Here is a 21121-nt window from a genome sequence, read left to right on the forward strand (position 1 = left end):
TGAAGAGAAGATTGTGGTTTTACATCACTGCTCGCAGTTAACACATTTGTGTGTGAGAGGTAACGTCCAAACTTGTTGGTGGTTTGTGTGTGTACTGAAAGCAAGTGCATGCACTTTTACCTCTCACAGGTGCAGGAATTGAGTAGTTGTCTTTTAAACTCTGAACTAAATAAACTTGAAATGTACTAACGGTGGGTATTTTTAATGCTCTGTTATACAGATGTTCTCAAATGGGAGTTAAAGGTGCAAACAAAATTGTTTAAGAACATGTTTATGTCGCATTAATTGTTGAAGCGTTTGTCATTTGAGTTGCACCCTGGTGTGCTGTCTGGTTTCATCCAGGGTGCTATTATAATATTCTGTCATTTAAGACATAAAAATAAAAATGTTAATCACAAACTTATCAGGTAAATGCAGCTACAATGGCTTTGAGGTTAAAGTCACAATAGTGTTGTAATAGGAATAAAACTGCAGCAGGGCCTGAATAATTTGAGCTCCACAGTATTTAAGCACATATATTTGAGTAGGTAAAAGTGGGTGTGAAAGGGGGTTTGTGAACAGGGGTGGGGCTTTGCTTTTAATTTTCACAAAAGCAAAGCTGCAGAAGCATCTTGTGCCTCACGCTACCTTCACCAATGTTGCACTCCAGCTCAGACTGGCAGGAATAGCAATGGCTGACTTGGTGGGTCTTAGTCCTGTGTGGATGGGCCTAGGCTCAGCTGTGGCCAATCCCCTCAGTCAGAAACATCTGAGAATAAAGTCATAATATTCTGACCATATCCCTCAACATTTAAAAATTTTCAGTGAGAATTAATCAGTATTTTCTACTGGAGTCTAGTGCACTGTTGGCTGAGTGTGGGACGGTGGGTTTGTGTTGTGTGTAGACACAAAAGAAAAACTCTCAGCCCTATATATACCCACGTCATTTCCGCATCGGACAAACTTGCTTCATTTAGTTCAGGAGATGGATCTCGATTCAACTGCTTCAGTACGTCAGCTTGCTCCTCCACGCTGAGTCATTCAATATTCAGAGCCGTGTTCTGCCATTATCAAACCCACTGAGCCTCCTGTTTTAAACTTGCTCCCACCTCCACCCCGTCTCCACCCTTTTCTCATAATCATTTATCCAACGGGGGTCCGGCTTCACACGCATTCATAAGCCGCCCTGAACTCCTCCCCAAAGATTTCTGAGTTCACCTCCCCATTTCAGCCTCTACGGGCGTGGTCTGTACTAGCAAAATAGGCCATTTTGATAAATAAATGTTTCAGTGATACATGAATATAACTGCTGCAGAGGTGGGGTGAGAGGTTTGGACAAAAAACTTTGTTACAAGAAATTATCAATTGCCTTGAATTGCCATTTCATGTTTGTGTCCTATATTTTGAGTTTTGGTTTTAACAGAGAAATTTTAAAGATAACAAATCACTTGTTCTGTAAAATATTGGCTCTCACTCCTTGAATTCCCAACCGTTAGGATGTTGCCTTAAACCCTCCTGGTTGTGTTTCAGCAGATTCCTTTCTAGCATAGTTTTGGTTGTAGAAATTACTATTTGTACCACTTCCATATTTCATCATGCAGTAATGAAGTGGAATGTTCCCAGAGAGTTACGCCTTTGTAAGGAAAAACGACTGGACTTTCAGTTGAGTGTATGAGGTTATTCCCCAAGGCAGGGGTGTGCCTTAGTGTATGTGTGGATATATAAATGATTGACTAAAGTGCATGTATAGACTGCCCAAGAAAGATGTATAAAAAAGTCACAAATCAACAATTTATGGGATGGTAGCTTTTACCTGTATAATACAAAAGAGGCAAATGTCCAAGATGATGTCCTATCCAGGACCTGGACTCTGGACATCCAGAAACGGTTCTGGTGTGTGGGTTTTCCACATCTTGCATTTTAGGTGTGAGCATCTTAGCCATATTTTACTTTGGAATTTGTAAAAAAAAATCTTTAAAACTTATTCAAATAATGGTGCGATCCTGTTTGTTAGAATTTTTCTCTTTTAGTCTTTTTGCAATTAGTTTGGAGTTTCTCCTTAAAAATGCAGTGGCTTTAGCTGGACTTCAGTGCTCTTTCTTTGTTTCTTTGGTGCAAGTAAGAAAATCTGGCTCTTCATTGCCTGCTTGTGGAGGACAGAGGTCATACCCATGGTTCTTAAATATGAGAATGTATTATGTTACAGAGAAGCTAACTTGCTTTTCAGAATTCCAATTCTTTTAACATTTGTGGGTAACTGAATGCTTGAAAATTTGGACTCATTCCTATTGCCACTAGGCAATATCAACTGTTCTTCAAGAAATCAGTTAAATCTGATTATTGGTAACAGCGGATGTGGTATTAGTATATTTTTGCTGTCAAACCACTTTGGAAAATGACAATAATGACTAAGATTTTACAAGAAAAGTGAATGATAAACGAGTGGGAAAAGAAGCAAGGTTCAGGTTACAGTGTCCTGTCATGGCTTCAGATTACAGCTGGCACATATTCTCAGTGACACACCCTGAAACCATGGCAGTAACACACACTCCAGCACCACTCCAATAGAGAGACTCTAAAGCTGTAAGAGAATAGAGCAAAAAAATGTAAAAAATGATGTGTAGGTAACATGATGAGTTGTGAGTTTTTGGGGCAGATTCCGTGACTCTGCAGTATGCTGGTCCATCCGGAGCAAAGGGCAGGCTCGATAAGAAGTCTCAACAGAAGTCACACTGGCCCATGTCCAAAAAACACATATATTATGGGAAGATATTAGTGAGCTAATTCAGCTGAATTGTCTGTGTGTGCTCAAAAACATCCAACTAATCTTTCCCTTTAAAATGATAGCATAAAGGGGAAATCAGCATGTCTTAACAAGAGCTGGTGCCACCAGGTCTTTCATAGAGTGAGTGAAGATGTGTTTTACTTCCTGAAATAAAAAAGCTTCAATAACAGAATATAAGTTTAAGCTTGCAGGCAGCACTCTCTGAATCCCTGTGCATGTTTATCTCTCTCTGTGCTGAACAACTATCATTAACCAATAGAGATTGAATCAACCACAGGAAAGTTGGCATCACTTTCATTTCCAGGAAAAAGGTAAAGGGAGAGTACAGAGAGTGTACGTCGAAGGTATGTTTGCAAAAACCTTCCAACAGGAAACCACAGCCAACAATCCATCAGCCCTAAATCAGCATCAGCCTATTAGAGTGATTACACTACACTTTTCATACAGAAATCAAACAATCTAAAACCTTCGGAGTGAGTGAGCTGGAGATAAAAATGTGTATACTGTGTTTCTTTTAAATAAAAATGAATAATAAGCAGCTAAACATAAATGTCAAAGCTTTTCCAATAGTCTTTTTTATTTATTTTATGTTTTAACAAAAAATGTAATGTGACAAGGAGCAACCACAGAGGAAAAATAGCTGATGTATTTGCTGCCAGATAAGAGCTAATGCTCTAAGCCTTGTATCTAAAGTTCACATGCTGCCATTCTCTGTGGTAAAAAACCGGTGAGGATCAAGTCGAAAACGAGAGTAAGAGGAAAACACCTTATGACTTGGAAAGAGAGTTAAGGGACTTTGTGTTTGTGCAGATATTTAAGTAGGAATATGACTCAACTGGGATCTACATTTACTTCAGTATCAATAAAGATGGAACCGTTTGTCAGATGTGGTTTACTGTAATACGCCTAAACTTTAAAATAACTTACCTTGTATCTACACTCATTGTCCATTTTATCAGCGCCACTGATCATAGGTGCACTTTGAAGTTCATTACAAGCAGTGCTTACTTCTCTGGCTCATTTTTACCTGCCTTTCAATGGTCAGGACCACAACAGTCAGTGTGAGTTGTGCTGGTGTGGACTAGATGAACTGAACCCAATTTGTGTTGGTGTAAACTGCGCAATCAGTAGATGGACGCATGCTGAGGTTAAAAGCTAATTTAAAAATCAAACCCTATTGTTTCATATTAATTTGAATGCTGTGCTAATTTACCCTTTACATTGGGTCACTGTTACTGTAATATATGATTTGAACCCTTGTAAATAACACCATTATGCTTGTATGTCACAGAAGAAGACATTTTTTGTGTCTCTATCTCCATCAAAACTTCATCTCTCTGGTACTGTTCCAGTATCCTACAGTACAGACAACTGTAGAATCAGTTACACTGTTACACAGCCCCTGTCTGAGCCCCTTCCTATCACAGCCTGCCTTAAACCCTTATGTATCCCACCACTTGAAAGATGTATTTGTACCAAGATATTCAATGTTATTCCCTAGTTATGGCTGATTTGAGATATATTGCTATCACTTTGCTAAGCTCGTTTTAACAAGTTTCAACAGGTATACCACGCAGAACATGTTTTTCAACCCACTCTCGCACTAGGAAGACACCAGAAAAGCAGAAGGTATTTATCTGATAAAATTCAACCAAAATGACTTTTGATATTCATTTCCTTAAATGTGTTCTGTGATACTCAATGCTCTTATTCTTCGCAAGCAAACTCAAAATTGTTTCATAGATTCTGTTCTGAGACAGCGTCAGGGCAGATCCATCCCTTCTCTCAAACCCGTCAGCAGAGGTAGCAGGAGAGGGCCTGATGAACACAATAATGACCAAGCTACCCTATTAACCCCGTCAGGCCCTAGAAGAACTTTTAAGAAAGCAATTTCCTCGGTTTCCATTATTACCCGAGCTTGACCTTTTAAACAATGAACATGAATTACACTGGCATGCAGTGGTGAAGCTTGTCATGCCTGTCCTCTATTGTTCCAGCTGATCCAAAAACAGTATCTGGAGACAATGGGGAGACACACCATAATAACCACGTCAGCTGTATATTAATAGTTGTTAAATGGCTTTGGGAGAAGTGCTGCTGCAGGGTTTGTAATGGGAAAAGTCACTTCCGTCTTATAATGAATAGAATAAGCGGTACTAAAAGAAATCCACATGTTCAGTAATTCTATTTAAAGTGTTTAATGATATACAACACGGAACTGTTCAGAAACATAATAGAATTTCCAGGAATAAATACAGCACTGGCAACAGCACAGTTTCTGGATACAGCTGCTAGTGATTAAAGTGTAGTGGTGTAAATTATGGCAGAAGACAAAGTAGTAATGCAATCTAATAATTACAGGATTTTACATTCATATTAGAAGAGCAGCATCCTCAACTCTGGCAGTGTTGCATACTGCAAAACATCTTAATCATGGGTTCATGAGAAATACACAACTAGGCTGGACACTGAATACATTACTTTCATGCTACTAAGTAAATATATGTCATTTCAATTCAGTTAACAATGCTTTGTATAAAATATAGACAACAGATTGGCAGTCTATTATATGCTATTTTGTAGTCACATGACTTAAAACCTTTTTTTTTAATTAATTATTTTAAAATATTGTCTGGTTTTAGAGCACAACAGAGGAACAAAATGTGGAGTTGTACAATACTCAGAAACCTGGAAACCAGTAAAAGATCCCACAGTGTAGCATAATGAGGAGTGGGCGGAAAAATTATTCTCTGTTAGCCACATTAGCATTTTTGTCACAGAATCTAATGGAAAATGGTTAGCATGTAAGGCTCCAAGGCATCTTACTTAGGTTATTCATACACAGATCATTCACAAGCTTCAGTAATAATCTTATTTCACTCTCATTTAGTTTTAGTGTAAAATTACAGAAGCAAGCTGCATAATCTTTTGTCTCTTTTTTTTTAAATTATCTGATCCCTCTTGGCTCTGAGAGTGTAACAGATTTTTGTTGAATAATGTTTGATCACAGGGTGCTGCAACAGGTAGGTGTCGCAGTCACACAGCTCTAGGGACCTGAAGGTTGTGGGTTTGAGTCACGTGACTGTCTGTGAGGAGTTTGGTGTGTTCTCCCTGTGTCTGCGTGGGTTTCCTCCAGGTGCTTCAGTTTCCTCCCATGGTCTAAAAACACATGTTGGTAGGTGGATTGGAGACTCAAGTGTCCATGTGTGTGAGTGAATGTGTGAATGTGTTTCACCCCTGTGTTTGCCCCCTCCAGGGTGTCAGTGGTTCCTGGTAGGCTCCACACGCCACTGGGACCCTGAACTAAGTGGTTACTGGCAATGAATGAATGCTTTATCACAGCTGTCTGCCTAAAATATTTCAAAATGATTTGGCTTAAGGTTTAATAAAGTAGTCATTGTTAGAAAATGTGAGTGATCAGACAGAGATGTTTCCACACTGCAAATCTCCTCATACCCTCCATAGGGCACAGTTAAATAACAGTTTGTGCACTGGTGTAGTGCACTGTATGTCGAAAATTATATCATTTAGCTATAAGGTTCACATTTTCCTGTTGAATTAATATCTGATTACTATCTGGATAAAGTATTATTAGCTTAATTAACTTTGATGTGCAAGATGTAGGTAGAATGATGCATCCAGAACTCCACTAACTGACGGGAAGAAGCATATTAACTTTAACTAAGACCCTGAACAAAAGCCTTAGTGCTTTAATTCTGTGGACAGCATCCAGTGACCACTAATGCAGGGCTAGAGGATGACTAGTACAAAATGTACAGCAGTGAATAAGCTATAGCCTCTGACTTTGTATCTAAACTATGTGACAACAAGGTAGATGTGTCTAATACAGTGGCCAGTTTAAAAACTTAAACAGCACTCCATTTCTATCCATATAAATGTAGAGTAACTCTTTAAATTACAGCCCGCTATTTACTGGGTAAGTACCTGTTAAGTAAGCCGTAATATAAAATAAGTGCTGAGAAAGTAAAGAGTATGATACTAGAAATATGTGGTTATTACTGGGAATCATATAAACATTTTACAAATATGGCATGCCATAAGTACAGTGTAAGTACCTATTAAGTTAGCAGTAAATAAAATAAGTACTGAGTAAGTACAGGGTAAAGTATTGAGTAAGTAAAGTACATTTTCCTGTAACTCATCATCTGTTGAATGTAAGAATCCACAAGCTCTGAAGATATGAAAGGGCATGAATTTTCAGCCTGGACAACCCCGGTTTCACAAACTATGGCTTTCAGACGTTATAGACTGCACAGTACTGCGCACACACCAGTAGTGGTTGATGCCAGTGAAATTTCCATTACGTGTGAAATCTTATAGTTATCACCACCATGGGGCTTCCCTGATTGCTCTAAAAATACATTTTCAAAAGACATTAAAATAAATAAGACTAAGCTAAATCAGTGGGTCATTTACCATCTGCTCAGCTTTTCCTTTTCCTGACTACACAGGGGTAAGTGAAGGTGGAGAGGAGGGGAGACTGAGCAACTGTGTGTGTGTGTGTGTGTGTGTGTGTGTGTTGGTGTGAGAGAGAGAGAGAGAGAGAGAGAGAGAGTGAGATACAGACGGAAGTTGAAGAGATGTGCATTTCTGAGCATTTAAATATGAATCTACGCTCATGTAATTAGAGAAGCGGAATCTCATTTAGCTGTGCACTGCTGTGTGTGGTCTAAATGGTAATAAAGTTCACTTTGACTTATAATGGTTGATTGTATGCTCTGGCCCTGCAAATATGTCCAAATTAATCTTCATCTCTGATGACTCATGAGTCACCCTACAGAAGATTCACGGATCAGATTTTGTGTTAAAATGAAGGTTAAGGGCAGGTTTAGTGTTATGTCTCAATTTAATTGCAACATTCCCACTCTGCTTCAATTTCAGTTGCAATAAAAATATTAATAATAAAATATTTATTGTATATTTAGTTGAATGTAAAAAAATGAGCATCCAAAAACATCTAGAGTCTCCAAATAAATATTTACGCTTCCCTCTTGAATATTATTTTATTACATTTTTTTAAATCTTTTTTTTATTTTCCTTCAGTGCATACTTTATTTTCCTGAGCATTGTAAGTTTGTTTTGTAGTTACCAATCATCCATACACTCGCTGAGACACATTCCTAGTTTATGAAACATACTTGGCAACATAAAGTTGTGGAAATGTTTTGATGCCTGTGGTTGTCTTGCTGATTTTTCAAAGTGAAAATAAGTTTGCTCTTTCTTTCTCTATAGTGTCCTCTATTAGCAACATTTTCTAAAATATTTTACTTATTTTTTTATTTACTAAATTTTATAAAATGTCTTTCTGATATTTCTGATATTTATTCTATTGGAAAAAATTTAAAAGAGCCATGATGTTTGCACTGGACACATTTTATGCATAAATTCCTCCCCCCAATATGTGAAACTACAATAAATAAAGTCTGTGTTCAGATGTGTGTTCCTTGTAGAAAACATACTACTTTTCACTGAGAAAAAATAAACAAAACATTGAATTAAACCAGGATGCCCAAAAGGTAAACCTTTCTTCTTGTGAAGTAAAGATGTTTCTGAGATGCAAAGAAAAGAGGAAATGTTATGCTCAATGTTACTACAGGAACCAAAGTCTTATAGTGACCCTATCACTTTTATGTTGAACAAGCGTTAACGTTCTTTTTTGTTAAGATTTTGCAGCTCATATTCACACCTTACAATACAAGTATATGACTGTGGTTTTAATGTCGAGCTGCGTTAGTACTCAACACAAACAACATTCTGAGAACAGAGGAAGGAACCCAGCAGCACATCAGAGGACCCAGGCTCCAGACTAAAGACTCAGATTCTTACTTCACAATGTAGGACCATTGTGCATCCAAACAATTCTACAATGGGACATTTAGAGGCTGATGTGTTTATTATTGTTGAGACAAGGCAGACATGACTTCATGTCCCTTTCCTGTGAAGGGAAACACTCTATAGCTGCTCTCAGTTGAATTCTCACTGCTGGAAAGAACTGCAGCACTATAAACTATGGGGGAAAAATCCTTTATATGGATATATTTATCATATTCAGATTAATGTATTAAAGGCATACTTTGTTGCTTTATTTTGGAACATTTATAGCATCCATTCATTGTCTGTAACCACTCATCCAGTTCAGGGTTGCAGGTGGTCCAGAGCCTACCCAGAGTCACTGGCGCAAGGCAGGAGCACACCCTAGAGGGGGTGCCAGTGCTTCGCAGGGTGACACACACTCACATATTAACTCACACCTACGGATACTTTTGAGCAGCCAATCAATCTACCAACATGTGTTTGTTGAGAACACAACAAACTCCTCACATACAGTCACCCCGAGCAGGGCTCAAACCCACAGTAGGTTTTTCAGTAGGGTTATTGGTATTCATTTTGGAAATGGTAACATAGCTATTGTGTCATCTCTAATTTCTGCTGTTTTTGTAATGATGAAACATGTTTAGTAGCATTTCAAGGTCAAGTATCCCTTTTCATTTTTGCCCGTGTGGTATGTGCCCTCTTCCCCCAGTGGCCTGAGGGTGGGGGGTTTAGACATTTTCTGTTCCTCACTAACTCACTTAAGGAGATGGTACAGCAGTTCAAATTAGACCTAACATGCCTGATTCCTTCCAGACACTGCTGCTAACAACGTCTGATGTCCAAAAACAGGTCTCTAATTCTTCCTTCCAGCCCTTAATTCCATTGCACCCAGTCAAGCACCAAATACAACAGCCCAAGATCACATTTTACAAACAGACCAATAATGTCTAGCCAGCTCCAGCCTTGTCTGTCATTTCATTTTTATCTCTGCTTCTACTAAGACAATAGGCTCTGACTGAGGTAAGAGAGGGAAAAAAAGGACAGAGGGCCAAGTACGAGCCCCGGGGGCATGCCATGTGTCTCTCAGATAAGGCCTGGATGCCAGCACTGCGTTTCCTCAATTACAAAGCTAGGGGCATTTATCTTCAGCAGACCCCAACTGTCACTGGAGACCACTTGATTGCTGAAATGAACTGACAAATTGAGGCATCATTCTTCTTTCATTTTCTTTAGTCCTATACAAGTAAATTTAACATGTATGTTGCAGTAAAAAAGACCAATCTCAAAATGGGACAGTTATTAGGATGTTGTATGACACACATATATTGCCATAAACATGTATTCATTCTTTTAATGTGTGAATTTGGCTGCTTTTAAAGCATTTTACTAGTTTATTAGTTTATTTGAACACAGCAGCTCTCCTTCATATTATTTTATTCATGAATTATTATTATTTCATGAATCAACCAAATAATGCTCCTGTAGTTACTGGGAGATACATGTATTTAATTGGACAACAATGATATTAGAATATTACAATATATATATTTCCTTTTGAGAAACGTCTAAACACAACACATAAATATAGATTTTTAATAAGTTATGAAAACAGAAGAATAAACCACATGCCACTGGATTCTTTCTGGATAAAATACACAATCTTAGTGCTATCTAGGGAACAGATGAGCAAAAACATCCTGTCTATGTCATAAAAGCATGTAAACTCTGTCAGATGTTTTTCCATGATTTTCTAGACCACCCTCTTATAATAAATTGTTTCAGAAACTTAAATGTGCAGACTTTCAACTGTGAAAGCACAATTGGCATAATCTCCATATAAAAGCATTAATTGCAATTGGACATGGCATTGCATATGAGATTAGGGGCATCAGGCTCAGTGTCTGGTGTGGGCTAGAGGGGTACAATCCTCCCAGACTGTGGGCAATGGAGAGGTAGAACTGCATTTCTCTGCAATGATGGTGCTCCACACTCTGCCTTTAGTTGGTTATGGAAAAAGTAAAATCCCACAAAAAAAACCTAAGAAACGTTTAATCAAATTCAAATTTCAAATGTCACATATTTATATAATCACATTATATATATAAAATATTTAAGCAGTTTATCGCTGGACATTTTCATGTTTCTAATGCCCTTCCATCATTTTTTCCAACTCATCCGTCCAGTCGAATGGACAATCCTCCTCAAAATCTCTGTGGAAACAGAAGAAAATATAAATGAGGGCAAAAAAAGGATGTTATGAAAAGGGAAGTACCAAAAAATGAGGTCACTCACGTGTCTTCGTCATCTGAACGTGGCTCCAGTCTGCTGTGGTCAGTGTAAATCTCCTCTGGACCGTCTGGTGCATCACCGCTCGGCTCTGTAGTTAAAGGTCCAAGCAGAGGGTCAGCACCTACAGAAGAACAGAAAAAAAAAATCATGGTGCTAAGACATTTTTTATTTCACAGTTACTTCTAGCAAGGGTCAATGGTCTGTCTTTAAATCATTCAGGCAATATCCAGACACCCTTGGGTTTGTTCTGTAATACACAGTACACACACACACACACACACATATATATATATATATATAATGTGTGTGTGTGTGTGTAAAACATTATGTATTCAGGAGGCAACTGAAAAAGCATATCTGTTTTTCTGACATGTATCTTACTGAATTGCCACTAGAGGGACCCTCATAAAGAGCCACACAAAGCTGAGTACTCCTCACGGTAAACACTTTGACGCTGTGGCCGCCAAAAATGGCTTCACAACAAAGATACAGTTTTGATTTACTGCAACACATTGGTGTCTGCAAACATTTTCTCCAAGCAGCTTTACTTTTCATACATACCTCTGTTTAGGTTGTTGTTAGTAAATTTCAACACATGCAACTGAACAGTCATAAATATCTAAGTGTATGGATAATATTTTCCTTAATATCATTTCTCTGTTATTAATAAACACACCCAAAGAACTAATAAACAGCTTATGAAACAAAGAAGAAAGGTTTATTGTCCACAGTAAAAAATCCCTCCACTTCTCTCACACGTCGACATACACTCACTGTGTCTGTGGATGGTGTAGGTTTTGAAGGCTGAACTGAGGTGAGCTTTCTCCAGGAGACTTAGGAGTCTTTCAGGTGGGTCTTTGTCCCATTTCCTTCTCCCTCTTGTCTTCTCCTGTGTCTCTATACACATCTCCTCTAGATTGTATAATCAGCCATAAGAAAGTGCATTAAAAAGCCCATAAACCTAATAATAATAATAATAATAATATTTAAACTTAAGTTTAACATCAAAAATGTAACACGTGCACATTCATATTTCATCTACAAACCCAATTTTAATAAAAGCTGAGACATTTTGTAGAAATGCAATAAAAATTGAAATCTTTAAGAGGAAAAAAGGAAGGTACAAAGAAAAATTTACTTAATACTAATTGTTTAATATAAATACATTTAGAAACTGATGACTGGGTCACATCATTTCTGTTCATTTTCCTTTTTAATTGAGAATTGAAGATATCATTTGATGAAGTGAAGTTTTTGCCCGTTCTTGCTTGTGATTTCCCCTGACATCCTGATGTTTTGCATAAAATTATGAACTAAAGTTGGTTAAAAACCTAAATTCTTTGCAAGACTTGGAGAAAGTAGATGAGTATACAATCAACTTCATTACAAATAGTAAAGACTATACAGGTACAATCATCAAAGAAAAGAAATAAAGAACTAAAGAAAGAGGAAGAGACTACAAAATAAATGGAGAATTCTTTAACAAGTTGTAAAAGAAGAAGAAGAAGAAGAAGAAGAAGGGGAAATGGAAACTGGGTGAAAGGAAATAAACCGTAGAGAAAAAAGTTGGAGCAATAAATTTATTAATAACACAGTGTTATATTAGCGTACTTTTACATTGCGTCAGGCCACAAGAACACAGCATGGCCAGCATCATTACTCATACTCAGTCTCTAGAAAACCATCATCAAATCTCAGACAGGGCTGTAGCCATGGGTGCAAATGGGTGCAGGAGGAGGAGCAGAGCATATGAAGCTGCTGCTGCTTTTTGTGAACTGCATAAAGTGAAACCAGCAGTCGTCTCACATCCCCCTTCATCAAAAACCTCTGCCCACCTAGTTTCCCCAAGCCCACCCAAAACAGTCAACCTCTGGCTACACCACTGATCTCAGATCTGACCTAGTGGAAAAAAAAAAAACATTCCTCAGACCAAATACACTCAGACCCTGCCCTCTCAGACCTCCAGGTCACCACTCTCAAATTCTAATTACAATGACTTAAATCTCAAAAGAATTACAATTTCAATCTAAAAATGATTAGGAATAATCTCAAAATGTTAATATTCTCTTAACAACTAAAATGTCAACATAAGTGAAGTGGAAACAGGGAACAGAAAAGGTATAAATCAAGTTATGTTCTTGAAAGTGTCAGGGTTATATGCGTAGATCAAGTGCCAAACAGTGCTTCTTGAATGAACAGCATGACTGACAAGCTCAGGTCTGATGTGGTTTAGGGTGGATATCCAAATATGCTGTTCTACAGGCTGCACCAAGACATGCTTGGGATTTGATCTTTTTTTCAGAGCGTTTGATCTGACACCTTTTTTTTCCTGGCGATGTCCAATCTAAAACCTAATATTCAGTTACATGAGGTCTGAGACATGATGAAGGGTTTCCTGAGACTCAAAGTCATTTAGTACGAGTACAATGCTGCTCTATTCAATGCCTGGGTACTGACGCTGAGGTCTGAGGATGTCCTAAAATCTACACTGTACTGGAGGGGAATTCTAACCTTACAGAATTAAGGGGATTGAAAAAAGATGTCTTTAACTTCGGGTTCGCAGATTGTATCAGGAGCTCAAAAGGCTTAGCATGGAAACATTGCTGAAATCTGTTTAATCACCACTTGGTTTGGCACAATTAACACAAAAAGGTGTTTTCTTTTAACATTTTAACAGTTTTCGTACCTGATCTGAAGTCAGACCCCTCTGTGGTAGCCATGCCTACAGTGGATATTATATCAGCGTTACCAAGGACAGCCAGCACTGTATTGGGAGGTCCTTCTGCCCACTTTTTTCGAGGGCCTATGTTACCACTCTGAATCGTGGGCAGAGATGACGCACTGGAAGATGTGCCTGCAAGAAAAACCCAAATCATTCCGTTTGATATCTGTCACTAGGCCAATCATCCCCAGGTCAGGAAAATAAACTTAAATTTGAAACTGCACTTATGATGAATTATGGTTACAGCAGTTCTACTGGTACTACTATACCTTCAGTGGTAGAAGTGGTTAGTAAGCTCTTCTGACCAAGAAACATGGCTACTTTCTCTCCTTCCTGTTTTCTCCAGTGGTTTATTGGTTCCTTCATCTGTTCTATGCTCTGTGCGAAAAAAATAAAAAAATAAACACAAGCACCGATTCTGAGTCCTTATTTTATACTTATTTTGGTGCAGATGTAATGGAATGTGTAACTTAAACTGGAAAATTGAAACATGTAAATCAACCAAAGACACTGACTGGGAGCCAATTAGCGTGACAGATCTACATATCATTCAATGTAAATGACAGCAACGGTAAAGTTTCCATTACTGTTTAGTAGAAGACTTTCTTGTGCAACTTCATTCAATAGCTCATCTATTATTTTATTTAATCACACTTTTTTATTTAAAAAATCAAGCCCAATTGATGTGCTACACAGATTCAGAAGGATGGACAACTACTTTATTCTGTTAGGAAAGTGCTTGCAATAAGGCAAGGTTGTCTTGATACCCGTTAAAGTGTGGTCTGCTCTAGTAGTCTTATTTCTCTCTGGTCTGGCAGCAGCAATGTACCTCATCAGGAAGATGTTTGTGCAGTAGTCTAGACACACGGTGGGAATTGAGGATGGTGTGTATGGAAGGTCTATCTCTGGGATTAGTCTTAAACATGTGTTTGATGAGGTAGTGAAGCTCATAGGGTAGGTGACTGGGCAAAGGTGCATATGCTCCACGAGACACTTTCAAAATTAGACTCTTCCAGCTGCGAGCCTGGAACTAAAACAGAAACAGAGAGACTGAATAACAAAGAGACTGGAGCTTATAGATTCCATGTCACTGGACAACATCAAGAAGGGTGTGTACAGGGTGGTGCAGGGTGCAGAGTTCATACAGGACACATCCCAGAGACCAGATATCACTGGAAAATAAAAATATAAAAATCCCATAAATAAACAGAAGGGCTTATTTCAATTTCCACAAGACTTTATTAAGCAAGTTGTAAAGCTAAACAATAGTAGTGTACCTCTTGTTATTGTATGGTTGATTATCCCAGATCTCTGGAGACACGTAATATGGAGTTCCAACATAAGTCTGGGCATAAGCTCTTCCACTGCAATAAAGAACAAGGAAACCTGAACATTATGAAAGAGAAAATCTACCTCTAATATATGTGCACCAGAAGAGAAATTCACAATGTTTTTCCATTCCAAATAAATAAACACTGCTGTAACCAGTGGCTCTTAATCTGTAGTAACTGTACCGCTGGTAATACGAGAAGTGTCCTGAGGTGATATATGCCAGATGACATCTGAAAATGTGCTACATTCACTGAAAAAGCAATTGTTGAATAATTGTGTGTAAATTACATAATCCTTTTCAGATTTTCCATATTTCTCTTTGAATAAAAACAATCTGTTATGCATTAACAATATTATCTTAAAGATCTTAAGAAGTGCACATCCACAATAAAGAATACTGTTTCCAAATCCGAAAGAAACATCTCACAATGCTGGCTTGTGAGTGGCAAAAGCAGGTAAACCATACAAAACTGAAGATCTGTGTTTACCACTTGCCACATGGGTGAGCAGTACCATAACAAAACTGATGCTCTCTGATCTAGTCTCTTCCACTGCATGGCTAGGCTCTGCTGTTACACTAAAATAGTAACCTGTAAATGCTTTTGTATCTGTACCATGTCCAAGTTTTGTGTGTGATGTGTGTTTCTGTGTTTATGGCTTATAGGTTTTACTCTGAGGTTTTGGATTAATATCGGGTGGTACTTGGTCTAAAAATGTTTGAGAACCACTGCTTTAACCTATGACTGGGTTTTCCTCCCAAAATCCATATTTGATGTTACTGGGAAATATTGCATTACAGTGGTTTTCTATCTTGCAGTCAGTCTACATTTTTCTCTTTTAGAACCTCCCATTTTCACTACAACATATCACTTAAATGGATTATGGTTTGGGCACCAAGCAGGAATTACATCATGTGGCACACTTTACCAGTCAAATTTATTTCCTCCAATCATACAGGCACTTAAGTATTAGCTATGACCACGTTGCAAAAATGTCCTGCCCTAGGGCCTGGCACAGCATGAATCACAGGAGCATGACTGCAGACTTTAATGAGGCAAAACAACAATTTTACATCAGACTGAAATTCCTAAGAAAACCACTAGGTGGCTCAGTTAATTTTGGATCATCAAACTGTGTTTACATACACATAGGGTATTGTGTGCACCTGATAACACCTGAAGAATTACCATTAAAAGCAAGGAAGTGTAAAGCATTTACTAGCTTTTAGAGATGTATCTTCAGTCAGGGAACAGAAGAACCAGAGCAAAGGACTTTAAAACACTGGATGCTATTAAGACTCACTTACGAGTGGTATTTCTAAAACATTCTGAAAACACACATTGAATGCATGATAATCATAGTTATTGTAATAGAGTAAATGTCTCACAACACAAATGTAAGCATATCAGCAGATTACCTGTTAAGAGTGCACGCTGAGCCAAAATCTCCCAGTTTGAGTGTACCGTTCTCTGCCAGAAAAATGTTCTAAAGAAAAAAATGAAGGGAACACATTGAAGGACAATCTTGGGGGTCAGAAAACAGCTAAAAAAAAATCCAAATATCTTGAAACACACGACCCCAAAATTTGGCTGTATATGATTACCAAATGACTGATTTTGCTCTTTCAAGTGATTTCAGACATTTCAAGATCAGAGTACTTTGATGAATATACACAACAATCCAAACAGAATCCAATCATAGTAGAGGTAAAGTGCCTCTATAGGAAATCATGGACTGCCGCACATTTACTTGCATGTCATGCGTCAATAAATACCCCCCAAAAAATGGGTTTTATCCACAATGACTAGAAATATCCAACTCTTCAATCCACTGAATAAATGAATTACAATAATAATACCAATATATTGTCTTACTTTTGATTTCAAGTCCCTGTGAAGCACTCGTTTATCATGGATGTGTTTTGTACCCAGACAAATCTGTGAAAACCACTTGAGTATCTGTGGAGGCAGATCATGAATTTGAAGCCAGTTAAGCATGCCAAATACATCTGAAGACTCTTTTTTTACATTTGGAAATTATTCTGTTACATAAGCATGACTTTACCACATCCTCAGGGAACAGGCAGCCCTTTTGCTGGCGTATCCTCTGAAGGAGATCACCTCCACCACAGAACTCCATTACTATGTACAGATGGCCATCATCTGAAGAGAGATAATGGGTCAGTCATATGTGAATATATGGTTCTGCACCTTCAGAACTGCGATCAGTCTGCTGGTCCACAAGGAGAGGCTGAAAAGCAGTTCATCTGAGGAACTGAAAGACCTGCAGACAAAGTTATCAGTTTAACCAAGGTATGGCTATAACCAAAGGGACAATGAGGTCAAAGGTCATTTAAGAGGGACAGAAATCGCTTCCTTATGCAACCAACATTTCTTCTTTACATATCCTGTTAGTGCTGAAAACAAGAGCGAAATACCTTTCCCTCTAGATCATATATGTTTTGCGCATTTAAATTCATATGAACAAAGTTAGGTTTATAGCTAAGAATAAGTCCTTTTTAGATCATTGCTGGGAAAAAACTTGTTCTCAGATTTGGACATAATTTGAAGGTAGCACCTCTTCTTTACAGCACATTATAAATAAAAAATTCACACAAGAACACTGAACATCCACTGAAAACAATGCTGTCTCTTATCTGCATTTCTACTATTTTGGCCTTACCTAAGTTAATCCAGACTGTGATTATTAGGATACAGACCTTCAAATGACTCCTTGAAAGCAACAATATTTGGATGCTTCATTTTGGCCAAGAGCACAGCTTCTCTTCGAGTTGTTCTCATTCCACTTTCAGTCTGTTTGGGTGGACAAGTAAATCAGAGCAACCAGAGGAGTTAAGTGCAGCCTAAGACACTAGTGAAGTACAAGAAATGTTTCTAGAGTTATGCAATACTATAATAATAAGTGAAAAATAGTTTCCCAAAAAAACTTGATTAATTTCAAATGTAGCTGGTAAAAGATTCAATAACTTAATACATCCAGCATCAATCAGCACATTACCTGGCCCCAAAACATGACACGTAAACAGTGTTAACATCACCCAGAGAGCCCCCTGGCGGTTGGAGACCCGAACAGCGTCCGTTGGCTTTAAGACCACAGATTTGTTGACATCGCTTATAATTAGTGCACAACATTGTGAAGCCAGATATTCAAATCTGAACAAGTCTCAACAGAAAAGCTGTGAAAATAAATGTAACGCTCTGTAGTAGCTGTACTGAGCTCAAAGGCAGTGTGGTCAATGCCAAGCGGCGGCTAGAGAGGTGTAAGCGGTCAGTACTGGGCTTGGACTGTGGAACACTACAGCTGTATTCTGTGGAGCGACTGAGCTTGGAGCTTGGAGTTGAAATGAGTTGGAGTGGCTTTTGTAATACTCAATATTAACAGTGTGTTTTCGTAGCTGAATATCATCAAATCCTCACAGACATTTTGAATGAGTGAATATTACCTTTGGCAGTCGTATTTCTTTCAGAACCCATTTCTCTGCAGTGTCTTTGTTCTGAACCAAAAGAGCGCGTCCAAACGAACCTGTCCCAATGATTTTAATTACCGAGTACACGTCCATTTGACATGCAATACAGCGAAACAGACATCAAACACCGCTGTTCGACCACTTATAAATATATATATATATATATATATATAAAAAACCACACGAATCCTGTTCGAAGGATTTTATAGACAACAAGGACTGAAGCAGTGGTCCTACTTGCACTGCATTTTTAGAAATTCTGAAACACAATACTTAATGCTGCAGAATAGTGGCCATTCGGGCAAATATATAAATGATGAAAAAAGCACATTTATTATAAAGCCCATAGAGTTTTTTTTTCTTCCTCTTACTGACTCCTTCAAGTCGGTCAAGTCCTCCACATGGGAGTGGCGGTATTTCCGTGTTATTGTGTGACGTCGTGATGACGTAGCCACTTTTTGCTTAAGACCAGACATTTATTTCAAAACTGTGAGGGCAGTTCGTCCTAACGATCGATATTGGCCTTTAAAACACACCCAGTCCGGCCTAACGGAGAAAACAAAATACGCCTATAGCATAAATACTCATTGCTTTAAGCCTGTGATTTTTTTTTTATATTTTGTAATTCACTCCCTGACCACAAGATGGAAGAAAAGGCACGAGAAGAAAAGACAATCTCTCTCTCTCTCCCTCTCAGACAGACAGACTGGTCCAAGTGTTAATGCATGTTTGTGGAATGCAGGAATGCAAGTACACAAGGTTTACTGCACTGCAAACTACTACCCTTTAGTATGCACTAAACTATCAAGTCTGACACACATCATATGGGTACATGTATCGGGACACTTACGGGAGCTTTTATGATATTCCATTCTAAATACGTGGGCATTATAGGGTTGGTCCAGCTGTAAGAGCTACCACATTTCTGGAAAGACTCTCTACAAAGTTTTAAGGGTCTGTAGCAACTTGTTTTGGATGAGAGGACATGGGTCCGAATATCCATTCTATTTCAGCCCAAATGTTTTAGAATGGTTGTGGATCTTGCTTTGTGCACTGAGACATAGTGATGCTGGAACCGAAAATGACCCAAAACTATTCCCAGAAAATAGCGTACAATTGTCCAAATTGTTCAATTTTCCGTCACTGGAATTATGGGGTCTAGCGCAACCCCTCAAAAACAACCCCACACCATTATGCCTTCTCCACTAATCTTTACAGATGGGAAGATATAGCCAGGCAGGTAATTTTCTCCTGGCATTCAACAAACTCAGGCTCACCCATCAGATGGCCAGATAGAGTAACATGATTTGTCACTCCACAGCACACGCTAAAGTGTACAGTGTGGGTGTCCTTTACACTACTCCATCCAACACTTGGTATTGTTCCATTGAAGATACGGTGAAGCTCAGAGCACAATGTTTTTATGTTGACATTAATGCCAGAGGAAGTTAGAAACTCTGTGGTTATTGAGTCAGCAGAGCATTGGTGAATTTTACACAATTTGCAATTTAGACATCGATGACCTTGTTCTGTAAGTCTTTGTGGTCTGCCACTTGGTTGCTGAGTTGCTGTGGTTCCTAAGCACTTCCACTTTTTGATAATATCACTGATAGTTGATTGTGGAATATGAAGGAGGGAAGAAAATTAACAAACTGTTTTGTTGCAACTGTGGTATCAAATTCAGTGAGCTTTTAAGAACAACCCATTCTTTCACAAATGTCTGTGAAGGCATCCTGCATGGCTATGTGCATAAGGTTATAAAAAGAAACACCACAATTCAGTGATTAGAAGGTGTGTCCCAATACTTTCGTCCATATTTTTGTTATTATTTCACAAGCCACTTTACTTGGAGAAGTGCTTGCAATCCAGAACTAATTTCCAGTATCAGTATCTGACCTCAGTGTTGCTCACATGGCTGAATACAATCAAGTCTTTGCAAGAGAGTAAATGCTGACCCTGCAGCAAAGGTTGACCAACTGTTAAATTTTCATCTTTTTTGTTGGATGTCTATCAAATGTCACACACCATGTTGCTATTTGTTAATGAGCTGTTAAATGTAATAAATAGCAATATAAACCTGTGCAAACTAAAAGTCTCACTGCAAGTTATTAATGAATTATTATGAAACTTATGAAAGTCAAGTTCTGAACTATCATAGCATGATTATAAGAAAAAACAAAAAATAAATGACAACAATAAAATATACAGGAATTAATGTAGATTGGGAATGAGAAAGAAAGAAAATATATGGTGGGACAAAGAGACAAAGGGCACTGAAGAAAGAAAGAAAGTGAGAGTGAAGTGAATGGGTCAGGTTTCTGCTTTATTAGAAAACTTGTATCTAAAATGACATATGCCTCTGAGGTCATAGTGACTCTCAGCTTTATCGCCATGAACTGAATACTGTATGAGAGCTGGTGATTGTACGCAGACACAGGCAAATAATTCTGGAGCAATCAGATAGTTTCTCCCGGTGCTGCCGTGTGACAGAGGGGATTGTGTAGACGCAGCTGTGTTTACCGAGGGATTTACTGTGCTTATTAGCCCCATGTATCCATCCAGGCCATGACTGTGGATTGTAACAGGCACATTCAGGTGCATAATGACTACCTGACAAAGTGAGCTAAAATAAATGCTGCATTATTCCCAGAAATGCAGGTCTGCCCTTGTGGCTGCACCTCTTTTGTTTTCT

The 21121-nt window shown here is 38.3% G+C and overlaps 1 protein-coding gene across 2 annotated transcripts; it reads right to left on the reverse strand.

Annotated features, from left to right (window-relative positions):
- Positions 1-10122: 10122 nt before the first annotated feature.
- On the reverse strand, positions 10123-18758 carry nek3 (NIMA related kinase 3). 2 transcript variants are annotated; one of them, XM_066678845.1, is made up of 13 exons: positions 18406-18758; positions 17662-17755; positions 17007-17104; positions 16817-16900; positions 16360-16427; positions 14888-14974; positions 14728-14782; positions 14440-14640; positions 13880-13988; positions 13575-13742; positions 11663-11800; positions 10892-11009; positions 10123-10809 (listed from the first exon to the last, which is right to left on the reverse strand). In XM_066678845.1, the coding sequence occupies exons 1-13, from the start codon at positions 18520-18522 to the stop codon at positions 10743-10745; spliced, it is 1404 nt and encodes a 467-aa protein (XP_066534942.1). In that variant the 5' UTR covers positions 18523-18758; the 3' UTR covers positions 10123-10742. The 2 variants fall into 2 exon arrangements, with proteins under 2 accessions (XP_066534942.1, XP_066534950.1); XM_066678853.1 differs by lacking the exon at positions 18406-18758 and adding an exon at positions 17961-18203 and having other exon boundaries at positions 10124-10809.
- Positions 18759-21121: the final 2363 nt, after the last annotated feature.

This window comes from Hoplias malabaricus, chromosome 1, assembly GCF_029633855.1.
Source record: "Hoplias malabaricus isolate fHopMal1 chromosome 1, fHopMal1.hap1, whole genome shotgun sequence".
In the NCBI taxonomy this organism is placed as follows: Eukaryota; Metazoa; Chordata; class Actinopteri; order Characiformes; family Erythrinidae; genus Hoplias; species Hoplias malabaricus.